The 13,092-nt window shown below is 35.9% G+C and overlaps 1 protein-coding gene across 1 annotated transcript in view; it reads left to right on the forward strand.

Moving 5' to 3' along the window:
* CHRM2 (cholinergic receptor muscarinic 2) overlaps positions 1-11,959 on the forward strand; it is a 153,782-nt gene extending 141,823 nt beyond the window's left edge. Inside the window, exon 2 of the mRNA XM_029233885.1 lies at positions 9,758-11,959. Coding sequence (XP_029089718.1) covers positions 9,805-11,205 — 1,401 coding nt within the window. The 5' untranslated portion in view covers positions 9,758-9,804 and the 3' untranslated portion in view covers positions 11,206-11,959. The remainder of the gene's footprint in view (positions 1-9,757) is intronic.
* The last annotated feature ends 1,133 nt before the right edge of the window (positions 11,960-13,092 follow it).

Consider the following 13,092-nt stretch of genomic DNA (forward strand, 5'->3'; position numbering starts at 1 on the left):
TGACAGCCAAAACTGCAAACATATTTACATTGTAATAAGGGCTTGGAAATTCTTTAAGGTTTTCACGCTGGAAAAAATTCATGAATTCTCTTGTATTTGTACTAATGTGCAGATCAAATTGTTGTTTCAGCTACTTTCACGCTTATTTACCGTTTGCTTTTAAATTTTTTTCTTTTTCATGAAAGTGCAACTTATATCCAGCGAAGTGCACAAAACGTAAGGCTTAATAAATGTGATGTTATAAGTGAGGCTTTCTTTTTTCAAATATTTTACGTAATGCATACCCGGTAAAGTCTGCAATACTGGGCTGCAGTTTTCTAAATGAGAAAAACTCTACACATTGCTTTCAGAGTACTTTCAACACATCTTTTCAGATATAATTAAAAGGTCAGTGTAGGTGAGTCAACGGCTAAGTTTTGTTTTGTGTTTCTGAACCTGCAGGTGGTCAGGCCCAATGCACTGGGGTGGATATCCACCAAAGTACATTGCATTTTCCTGAAAAATATATAATGCACAATCTTGAGAACAGAGTAAAGAAAAATGTCACACAAAGCAAATGGTGAAGGGAAGGAAAAAAGAGAAAGAGAAGGGAGATAGAAATAATAGGAAAGGTTTCCAGGAAGCCTTCTATATTTTTTTCACCCCAATCTGACCAGCCTTTCTTAGCCCTGGCACTTGTCATTGTATTCATCCAGAGTTGTTTTAGGTAGCTGGATATTTCATTAGCAGTTTGTGTGTCCCCTAGATTATAAACTCTTTGTGGGTGAGAATGTGTTCTATTTTTTGTTTGGTCACTCGTTACTCCTTCACTTTGATCCTCCACAGCCCTTGAAGGCAAATGAAGATCTGTTCATAATAGAAATTCAATAAGCTGTTTTAGAATGAAGAAAGAAACAGAGAAAGCTCTGGTTTCCTAGCAGGGCTGCCACTGCTCTCTGCGGCCACCACCCCCAGCATAGCTGCTCATGTAGTGAGATTCAGGAGCTCATTTTTCAGGAGATCGAAAAAGCTCTCAATATGCGTATTGACTCCTAATGTGTCACTTGAAAGAAAACCTGATTAAAGAAAAAAAAAAGTGGAAATTTACTCCATTTCTGTCTGATGCTGAAAAAGTACCAGAGTGTGGAATGTCAATATAATCAGCTATCAGAGCTGCACTGTCTCCTGGGCCCCGGGACAGAACTCTTCTTTTCCTTTAAGTAAAATTGAAAGACATTCAAGATTTGTAAGGGTCATCACAATATAAGCAAATTATATCATTTACTACATCAGTATCAAAACTCTGTACATTGAAACCTCTCTTTAGAGAAAAGGGACTTTGCTTCCCAAGACTTCCTTAAAAAGTCTCTCCCCAAATCTCTTTGCTTTTCTTTATTTTTCTCTCCAACACCATTGATGGCAGAAGTGATTGATCATTGCTGTAGGAATAATCTCAAGCCTATTAAATTCCCATATCAAAGATTTCAAAAATTAGTGGGACTGATTGAATGTGTAGAAGATCTAAAATAGAGTATAGACTGTATACCTCAATGGTCACTCTTCCATGTCAGGGAAATTACACAGTTATCAGATTATTATACAATATAGTATATTAATTTAGAAATATATACTACAAAATTAAAAATAAATAAGCTTCGTTTGCTTTCTAATTGATGATAACATGGTGTAAAATTACCATTTCATTCTTAAGGCAGAGAAGAAATATGGGTAAGTCTCCTAGACTATCTACTAGCTCCTTGTTCCTAGTATGGTCTTGTTTCTAATGACAGTCTGATGTTTTATTCTATCATCCTTATATTTTTTCCTATTTTTTATAATAGTTGTTATTTTATACTGAAAGCTAGATATCTAAGCATAATATTGTTGAAGTCAACTTTTAATTATCTCAGGACAGACTGTGGTGTTTAGCCCTTATATATGCAATTTAAAAAGCTAAAATGGGCCTTATTACTCTATCAGTTGAGGGAATTTCAGGCAACACTGGCGAGGCTGATGACTTTATCCCTAGTGTTTGCTCAATGATTAGGCTGCTTCTTAGAGACCAGTTTCTGAAAGAGAGGGACAAACAAAACCCAGAAAACTGTGCCATTTTTAGTAATGTATTTAAATAGCAGCAGAAGTTAGAAATCTATAGAAAGCATATAGATTAAGATTACATTTTTAAAACAAACTTTAAATATAAACATTCATAAATTCAGGTTTATGTGAATTCCTCTTGACTTCTTGTTCTGAAATTTTTCTATGCACCCACATATCTTCTTTCCCTGGAGTCCACTTGTTGTCAATCATGGGCTCCTTTTTTCCTGATATTTTAAAATTCTTCTAGAAAGCTTTTTTTTTTAAATTTTATTTATTTATTTGTTTGTTTATTTATTTTTGGCTGCATTGGGTCTTCGTTGCTGTGCACGGGCTTTCTCTAGTTGTGGCGAGCAAGGCCTACCCTTCATTGCGGTGCACGGGCTTCTCGTTGCGGTGGCTTCTCGTTGTGGAGCACGGGCTCTAGGAACGCGGGCTTCAGTAGTTGTGGCTCGCGGGCTCTAGAGCACAGGCTCAGTAGTTGTAGCACACAGGCTTTGTTGCTCCGTGACATGTGGGATCTTTCCGGACCAGGGCTCGAACCCGTGTCCCCTGCATTGGCAGGCGGATTCTTAACCACTGTGCCACCAGGGAAACCCTAGAAAGCTTTTTTAATAAATCAGCTTTTGTTTCCTGGTATGACATAGTAGAAAGAATGTGACCATAGGAGTCGGATACCTAAATTTGGACCATAGCCCTAGTATTTGCCAGCTCTCTGATCACAGTCATCTGTAAAGCTGGAAAAGATGATTATTGTTTTCAGAGTATTGTGAGAATTAAATAAAATAATATGCAGAAAATTCTAGCATTTAGGTTACACGTGTATTAATAAATTTATTATTAGCTTATTATGTTGTGGATGTACCTGTGAAAATGATCATTATGTATCAGGCATCTTGCCTGACTTGGGCAGAGTGTGGAGAAAACCCCATTTATTTTATCAGATTTTCGCTGTGTATTCAAATATACATTAGAATTTTTTTTTTTTTTTTTTTTTTTGGGCTGTGCCGAACGGCATGCGGGATCTTAGTTCCCCTACCAGGGATTGAACCTGTGCCACCTGCATTGGGAGTACCAAGTCTTAACCACTGGACCGCCAGGGAAGTCCCCCATGAAATTTTTAAAAAATCATTTAAGTTAGCATTTTCTCTGTAACAGTTCCAAAAGATCAGTTACTGTCAATGTTAGCACTTCTGTGTAGTTGACATGAAAATTTTGTGAGAAGTTATATATCAATTTACCTGTTTATGTTTTTATGATGATTGCTTTTAGAAAAATGTTTTAATCTTAAATGTCACATATTTTCATGTGCAGAACCTCACTTACTAACTCTTTGTCTCATTGTGAACATCTCCTGTCCAAAGTCACAGTATTGGCCTGGACATGATATCCTCTGTTGTCTAATCCAAAGACCCAACTTGAACTTGGATTAGTCATAAATAAATTATGATAAATTTGGGGGGCTCACACTGGCTGCTAGGTAAAACTGTTCCTCAGACAAACAATGAATATAAATACTGAGTCTGGAGCCAAGTAATTTGGGTTTGAATCTCAATTTGATTCTTAATTATTTGATCTTTAGTTCAATATTTATAAAAAGGTGTATAATAATAATAATCACCTCAGGAGTTGCTGTGAAGAGTAATCATGCTCAACATTTATTGTGTTATTATCAATATTATTATTATCATTGATTATTTAATATTATTAATAACTTAATATCATTGATAATGATAGCTTAGTATTACCAGTACCACTACACCCCACATTTCCTCACTCTTAATCTATTTCATACACACACACACAATTTTCTATACTATTAAGAAAGGTGATTAATTTATACTCATTTAACAATAGTAAATATTGATAGTATTTATTTAATGCTTAACATTTATAGATCAGGGTTCAGAGACATTATCTCACTTGATCTTACTACAACTCTAGATGAAAAATAGGGCTGCTATTATTCTCATTTGAGAAGAAAAAAACATAGCTAATAATTAAGAGCAGAGATTAGCACCCACAGCTTTGCCAGAATATTAAACCGCTACATTCCTCACTGCTACATACAGGGACTCAAGTAGTGAAGAAGCTAAGGACACAATTTTTTTTCTCTCAAGTTTCTGTAGTATTTTCAGGACTTAGTCATAGACTAACAGTAAAATAACAAATGGATTATTATACGTTTGCCATATTAAGATATTGAGTCCTTTAAAGGTCATCTTCATTGTTTACTTTGTTGTGATTATGTTATTTCATCAATGATATAACAATTATTGCTTTAATAAAATCCTATGTTGCCACATCAGAGGTGAAAACTTTTACAGAACTGTAAACAGCAGAGGTGCCTAGAGCTTTATGAAAGAAAGCTGTTTTCTTTAATAGAAGAGGAACAGTCCTTACATAGGCTTGTGTATCACGTGAGGAGAAAGGAATGCCATTCTTCAAATACTTGTGCTTGCTTCTAAGTGAATGTTTTCCATTTTTACGTATAGCATTAGTATAAACAAGTAAATATTATAACTCTAAAATTTTAGAGGGTACGATAGCAACTAAGTATATTAACACTGTATAAATTTACTGTTTTACTTGAATAAGCATTCCAGGACCCCGAAATGGAATCTGTCTTAGCTAGCAGACTCTGTTGGGTAAAGGATAATTCTCAAGTGAGGGGAGAAACAGAGAGAGTATCTAACCAAAGGGTAAAGACATTGATTTGAGTTGCAGACATTTACTCACTGGCCTTGAAACCAAGACAATTCACTTAATCTCTTTGTATAGGCTGAGCTTCCTTCTTAAGATAAAGGGGATGATAAGACCTGTTCTGTATATTTTATAGAGTTGTTAATATGAAGTGAGATAACATGTTTAGAGTCCTAAGATTATTTTTTCTTTCAATTATTATTATTATTATTTTTTTTTTTGTGTGGTACGCGGGCCTCTCACTGTTGTGGCCTCTCCCATTGCGGAGCACAGGCTCCTGACACTTAGGCTCAGTGGCCATGGCTCACAGGCCCAGCCGCTCCGCGGCATGTGGGATCCTCCCGGACCGGGGCACAAACCCCTGTCCCCTGCATCGGCAGGCGGACTCTCAACCACTGTGCCACCAGGGAAGCCCCTCAATTATTTTTTAATTGAAAATTAAAGCATGCTCATAAGCATGAGAATCATGAAGCTTTATGTTATTGTAAAGTTTTAGAATAATAATAGTTATTGTTTTTAGCAGAAGTTATGGCAAGAACCAAATCCCTTACTCATTCTTACAGTTTCTTATTTCCATAAAATAAGAGATCAAGCTAGTTTATTTTTTAACTTAAATGTTTTATATATATATATAAAATTCTCCAGAGGAAGTCACCAAAAATATTTTTTAAATAAAATAAATATTGCTCTATGTTTTATTAAAATGAGTGTGAAGAATAAATTAAAGTGTCAAAAAGGATACTGGGAAAATTAATATTTGGTACTTTTCAATCAAAGTATTAAAATGAACATTTTGAAACATACATATAACTCAATTCTAAAAATATCCATGAACTTATCTAATGAATAGACAAAAGCAAGCTTATAAGCAAGTCAGAATTCTGAACTTACTGTTATATTAGCTAATAAGGAATCATTAGAATAATGATTGGATTAGTGAAATTATTTTGTTCAAATAAATTACATGAATAAACAATTGTATAAGTAATGACCAAAAGCAGTGGTATTGAAACAATTCCACTGATTAGGTAAATAGGGGTTGAATTAATATTATTAATTGTTGATCCTGTATTGATTCAACAAACATTTTTGAGCACCAGTTATATTCGAGGCAGTGAGCTGGATGGTAGAGCTACAAAGACTCAGAAGTCAAAATTCACAGTTTTGTTACTGACAAAGAAAAATACGTAGACAGTGTATCAATCAGTGTCCTTTGGGTCAAAGGTCTAAACAGGGGATCTACGAAAACTGAAACCTGAAAGGCTACTAACTGTAGGAAACAAAGTGCTCAGCCTCTCTAGTAATCAGAGAAATAGAAATTAAGACAAAAAGCTGCATGTTGTCTCTCTGGGATTGGCAAGTATTACGAAGTTGCATAATAACAATTGTTTAAAGGTTATTAAGAAACAGGACTTACCTGGTCAGAGTAGGATCCTCTGCAGCTATCCAAGAGAATAATATGACTGTAGTCAGAAGAAGGCTTATACCCATGCCTTTGTCCAGTGCCTTGGTCCCTATCTTAGGATTATATGATAGGGAAATTTGTAACTCAAGTCCATGACACAATAGGAAAATTTTAATTTCAGCACCATTTCAAGCAGTTTGAGGCAAACTGCATGCCCATCACTAGAGAAATGTATCAGAAAAGATGCTATGATTTACTCACTATGGAATTATCAGTAGAAGCAATACATTTGAAATAGCTGGAGCAATATAAAAACATAATATGGAATGAAAAAGAAACAGAACAACATCTAAGACACAGTATCATTTAGTAAATTAAGCTCATAAGGGCAAAAATGTATATTTTCCAGAGTTGCATATCTAGCCAAAGAAATAGTACAAGCAACTTGAACAAGTTCTAAAGGAGAGACGGGGTAATGGGATGTGAGAAATAACAATGAAAAGAAGGAAAACATTGATTAAATAAAAATAAGAGGACCGTGCAGAGACTGATGAGGATGTTGGGTATAGTCTGAGGAGTATAATTTACTCAGCTTTCCACTTGATATTCAGATAACTCTAGACAAACAGGAGAATAAGAGCAACAGAACAGAATAAAATGATATGAGGCATGCTGTGGAAAAAACAGCTAGGCTAAAAGCTATCAAAAGGGTTTCATAGAGTTGATGATGCCTGAAGGCTGAATAGGAGGCAGACAGGTGAGAAATGTGAGGATGTAAGGATGAGGGGATGCGGGGGAGGTTCTTTGAAGATACGAGACGAGGATGGAAAATGGCATGAAGTTGTAACATACAATGTTGTGTTTGGATAACTGCATGTAATTGCCTTTAATGTGGGATATTTAGGGAAGTTCTGAGATACTTCTGGAAAGATGCAAGGGGGCAAGATTATAAATTTTATCAAGGGTCTAATTCTGTCAATGATACAAGTAAGTAGGGCCTAACATAAGGAAATGGGAGTGAAAATGGGAACAAGGTATAACTTCAGAAGATACTTAAAAGGTAGAGTTGACAGGTCATGGTTGCAGGAAGTGTGGGAGAGGCAGGAAGCCAGGAGATGGCTAAGAATTTTAACTTGATGGTAATAGGATTCACAGAGATGGGTAAAACAGAATATGGAGAATTTTGAAACAAAATATGGTAAATTCCATTCCATCCAAACTACTTTCCTAATTAAACTCTTCAAAGTTCCTCCATGACTTAGAGATTAAATTCAAATTCCTTATGTTTTCCTTAAGAAATTTATGATGAGGCCTCTGTCAATGAATTGTTTTAATGTTTCTACATGGTTTTTTTTTTGCTATAATATTTCTGAATGGACGTCTTTGAGTAGACCTCTTGCACATTTTTCTAACTATAGCTGAAATATAAATTCCTATATGTAGTATTCCTGAGACAAGTGTTTCTTCAATGTTAAATTTTTATAAATGTATTTACATTTTTAGAGATATAGATACGGTTCCCTGCAAGGAAATTACCCCAATAACTCCAACCAATAATGTCCAATAATTTTAACAACTGTGGATGAAGAAATGGTTTCCACTGTTTGTGTCTGCATTTTCTTTTCTCACTCTATATTACAGTTGTCTGTGGGTGACTTGGATTTGGGTGTCTTTGCCTTTTAGGGTGCTTAGAATGATGAGTTAGGGTCAGGATAGTAGGTCATGGAATAACTAAACCACCTCCTATATCCCAACTAATGACAACATATTTGCATTTTTTAATTGTGATGTTGAATATCTTTTCATATGATTAAAATTTAACATTTAATTTGTCTTTCGTCTAGCGAGTGTATCAATGTTTTAGATTGTTAGTATTCTCATCTTTCCTTATTTCATTTCAAAACTTTTTTATATTAAGGACATTAGGTAACTTTTTATCATGTGCTTTTACAAATATTGTTTCCCAATTTTTATTTTTACTTTTTTTATGCAAAAATTTCAAATAATTATATAGTGCTTACATATATTTTTCTTATGGCTTCTGAGTTTGGGGTCTTGTTTATTAAGGCCAAATTCCTCCTAAGTTATTGTTTTTTAAAAATATACTTGAAGATAACTTGCTTTCCAAGAAGAATAATCCATTTCGTTTAAATGCTATTTGTACTATGAAATAATTTTCTACATGAATTTCAAGGGAAAACCACTGCCCCATCTGTATTTCTTTGTAATTATGGGGACCTGAATAAATAGAGATTTCTCAATTTCAAAATGCCAACAAATAACTTCTCAACAATGCTTACTTTCTGATACACACAACTCATTGATTTTGTCAACTTGGGCCACTTCCTTCAGAGGTTGTGTCCCCAGAAATATGTCATAGCTCATTTGATAAAACTCAACTTTCTTTCCAGTGTCCCTTATGAAAGATTGCTCAGTTGTCTCCAGACTTCGATGATATTATCTGAAAACGTTGAACATGTGTTTACTTAGACACAGCAGGGCTGGGCAGCAGGAAGTGCACTCCAGTTTAATAATTGCTCCTTTACCAACCCATCCCTGCCACCACAGCGTATGCCTCTCACAGGCAAGGACCTTGTCTTAATTATCAGGGAATACCCAGAGTATATCATAATGCTTAATCATGAGTTACTTAATAGATATGTGAGGACAAAGTGAATGAGTGAATGATTGAACAAACTAAGGTTCATAGTCTTATCTCTATCATTGACTTGATATGTGACCTTATATAAATTAGTTAATCTTTCTGGGCTTCAGTTCCCTGTTCTGCTGAACAAATATAATTTCTAGCCTGACTGTACCAAAGATTTGTCTGGAAGAACAATAAGATAATAGACTTGGTAGTGATTTGAAAAAAAAAATTAGAAAATTCATATAATCATATCAATATACATTTGATAAATAATTTCTTTTGCAGGATGTGGAATATTGCTAACTACATAGAATATGCTATGTGACACTAACTACAAGTGTAAAATGGAGATCAGAAAAAAATAATACTCACTGGGGGGAATGTATTGGCTAAAAGGAGTATCATTATTATCTTTATTATTATCATTATCAGTATTATTATGAAAAACACTTAGAGAAACCTGGTGGAAAAAGTCACACACAATGTTATATGTTTTATGCTTCCCCCATAATTTAGTCCTCCTATTGGTTTATTAATTTTTATGTCTATACCAGAAACCTCCTGATGCTTTGGAAAGTTTTTTGTGTAATTTTGGCTTATTTAGTTCAATTCATCAATATTATGCTCAGTTAAATTGACTGATGACAGATAGATAGATAGATAGATATTCAGTTCTAGATATGAACATATTCAAAATGTCATCAGACTTCAAATACATTGCCAGCCTGAAAGGATCTTTTGAATCCTTCATTTAAAGTCTTTGCTTTTCATAGGGGGAATTGAGGCAGGTAGTCACAATAAACTTATAGGAGAAAGAAGGAAGATTTTGGAGTAAAAATTGTAGTTCAAAAGAGAGACATCTGATATATTTTAAAGCAATGTTTATATTACGTATTTGTTAATTTTCTTCTATTTCCCTGCAGGTTTAAATGTGTATTTGGCTACTTGGCTACTGATTAGAGAACACAAAATGAATAACTCAACAAACTCCTCTAACAATGGCCTGGCTCTGACCAGTCCTTATAAGACATTTGAAGTGGTTTTTATTGTCCTTGTGGCTGGGTCCCTCAGTTTGGTGACCATTATTGGGAACATCCTGGTCATGGTCTCCATTAAAGTCAACCGCCACCTCCAGACCGTCAACAATTACTTTTTGTTCAGCTTGGCCTGTGCTGACCTCATCATTGGTGTTTTCTCCATGAACTTGTACACCCTTTACACTGTGATTGGCTACTGGCCTTTGGGACCTGTGGTGTGTGACCTTTGGCTAGCCCTGGACTACGTGGTCAGCAATGCCTCAGTAATGAATCTGCTTATCATCAGCTTTGACAGGTACTTCTGCGTCACAAAACCGCTCACCTATCCCGTCAGGCGGACCACAAAAATGGCAGGTATGATGATTGCAGCTGCCTGGGTTCTCTCCTTTATCCTCTGGGCTCCGGCCATTCTCTTCTGGCAGTTCATTGTAGGGGTGAGAACTGTGGAGGATGGGGAATGCTACATTCAGTTTTTTTCCAATGCTGCTGTCACCTTTGGCACTGCCATTGCAGCTTTCTATTTGCCTGTGATCATCATGACTGTGTTATACTGGCACATATCCCGAGCCAGTAAGAGCAGGATAAAGAAGGACAAAAAGGAGCCTGTGGCCAACCAAGATCCAGTTTCTCCAAGTCTGGTACAAGGAAGGATAGTGAAGCCAAACAACAACAACATGCCTGGCAGTGATGATGTGCTGGAGCACAACAAAATCCAGAACGGCAAAGCTCCCAGAGATGCTGTGACTGAAAACTGTGTCCAGGGGGAGGAAAAGGAAAGCTCCAATGATTCCACCTCAGTCAGTGCTGTCGCCTCTAATATGAGAGATGATGAAATAACCCAGGATGAAAACACAGTTTCCACTTCCCTGGGCCACTCCAAAGATGAGAACTCAAAGCAAACATGCATCAAAATTGTCACCAAGACCCAAAAAGGTGACTCATGTACCCCAACTAATACCACCGTGGAGGTAGTTGGTTCTTCAGGTCAGAATGGAAATGAAAAACAGAACATTGTTGCTCGCAAGATTGTAAAGATGACCAAGCAGCCTGCAAAAAAGAAGCCTCCTCCTTCCCGGGAAAAGAAAGTGACCAGGACGATCTTGGCCATTCTGTTGGCTTTCATCATCACTTGGGCCCCATACAATGTCATGGTGCTCATTAACACCTTCTGTGCACCCTGCATCCCCAACACAGTGTGGACAATTGGTTATTGGCTCTGTTACATCAACAGCACTATCAACCCTGCCTGCTATGCACTTTGTAATGCCACCTTCAAGAAGACCTTTAAACACCTTCTCATGTGTCATTATAAGAACATAGGCGCCACAAGGTAAAACATCTTTGTAAAGAAAGAAGGTAGTCAAGGGGAGCTTGGCGAAAAGAAACAGAATAAAAGAGCTCCTAGTTTTCAGATCTCTGCCATTGCACTTTATAGTCTTATCATGGAATGTGCAATTAAGGAGCCCAACAGTGACACTCTTATGGTGCCTATGCTCCAGTTTGAAACTTGCACCTTATAAACCCTGTCAGTTTAGGAGCAAGGAGACCATTAAGGAGACATGTTGGAACTGTGGATTTAAGAAATGATCTATGCTTTCTCATACTCTCTTGAAGAAGGGCTTCTGAATCTATAATTTTATCTCTGCACAAAAAGAATAATAACCTCACCCCTTTTTTTCATTTTTTTGTTCCCAAGTGTCCATATGAGGATGAAATGCCACAGCTACAAACTAACCTGGAGAGTTAAACATAAAGAAAGCCATTACACAATGGCGAAGTGAACAAAGAAGATCAAAAAAGGATGTAGAAATGGCCTCCGGAGTGTTTAACATATATTATTCTCTTGTTTTGCTTTTATGTGGAGAATTGCAACATAATAAATGCTTATCTTTTTTTTGCCTTTCCCTTTCCCACCATCAAAAGAGAGCAAACAAACAAAAACAAACAAAAAACTTAATTACATTGCATCATTATTTTTCTCATATGGCATTGGTTTTTATACTTCCCTGTTTTACATTGTGTAAGGGCAAAATCTGCAGGACTTTCACTAAATACGGAGACAGCCATGAAAAAGGGTATTTCACCCCTGCCCACTGTGTCTTTTGCATTCTTTGGGGGTATAAAACCCTATGAGGATTTAGTTCACTTATGTTTCTTCATGTGAAATATTTTCACCAATCTGGTTTTCTACTAAACTAGCCTCTTATTTTAATAGAATAGCCTACATAATATATAAACATGCTTGAGAAAGCAAAGTCATTTTTTAAATTGAGGTTTCATCAAATTGAACAATGGTCATTCTTGTTGGAGAAAGTTTACTGAGGGCGGGTGAATTTTGAGATAAGAAAATAGAAGGTTGAAAGGGCATCCTGTTTCAACCTGATCTGCCTAACCTATGTATGACATGCTAACTTGTAAACATGAACTCCTGGCCTTTGTCAGCAGGAAGATGCTGCTTTATTCATCTGGAATCTTAAATAGGATTAACTTATTCACGTGGCACCAGTGACTTTTGGGTCAGTCCCAAGAGAATAAGACCTTCTCCTCAATGCTTGCTAAAGGATGATATTCAACTTACAGATAAGTGAGGTTTACAACCATCCTATGACCTATGGAGGGAAAAAAAAATAGAGTAATTAAAAAACATATACTGAAACCACCTTTTTTTCCCCTCAAATCATCAGTTCTCCCTAAAATTTTTTAACTTCAAAATTCTGTCAATAGAAGTAGTAGTCTTTATGGCAGAAATGTTATGGATACCTAAACAGGCCAAGTGAGCTCAGCAAAATCTGAAAGAATATAAGTGGCTGCACCTGTGCCACTTCTCACCATTTTTAAAAATTCTAGACCATAGAAAAGTCATATCAGAAACGATTACCCAACGGCGGCCTTATATAAATCTTGTCTATGTAAGACTTTTTATTGGTACCCCAAATAAATATACAATTACATTGACTCACACTTAGTTATTTTTACCCCTCAACTTTTTTTTCTTACTATATTTGCTATAGTCTTCCAATCAGATTTTTTAAAGACGGCCCAATCGATAGAAACCAAATTTATAAAACCCTTTACAAATTTTACATTTTAGATTTATGGGCTTTATGATAACTTGACCAGTAATATCCATGTGAGTTGCATGATGAATTTGTCAGTATTAGACTTTAGCACTTCAATTAGAGTTATTTTGTGTGACTTGCCTCACTGATGGCATCTCAAAA

This window comes from Monodon monoceros, unplaced genomic scaffold (genome assembly GCF_005190385.1).
Source record: "Monodon monoceros isolate NGI ecotype Baffin Bay Population unplaced genomic scaffold, NGI_Narwhal_1 Super_Scaffold_2, whole genome shotgun sequence".
NCBI lineage: Eukaryota > Metazoa > Chordata > Mammalia > Artiodactyla > Monodontidae > Monodon > Monodon monoceros.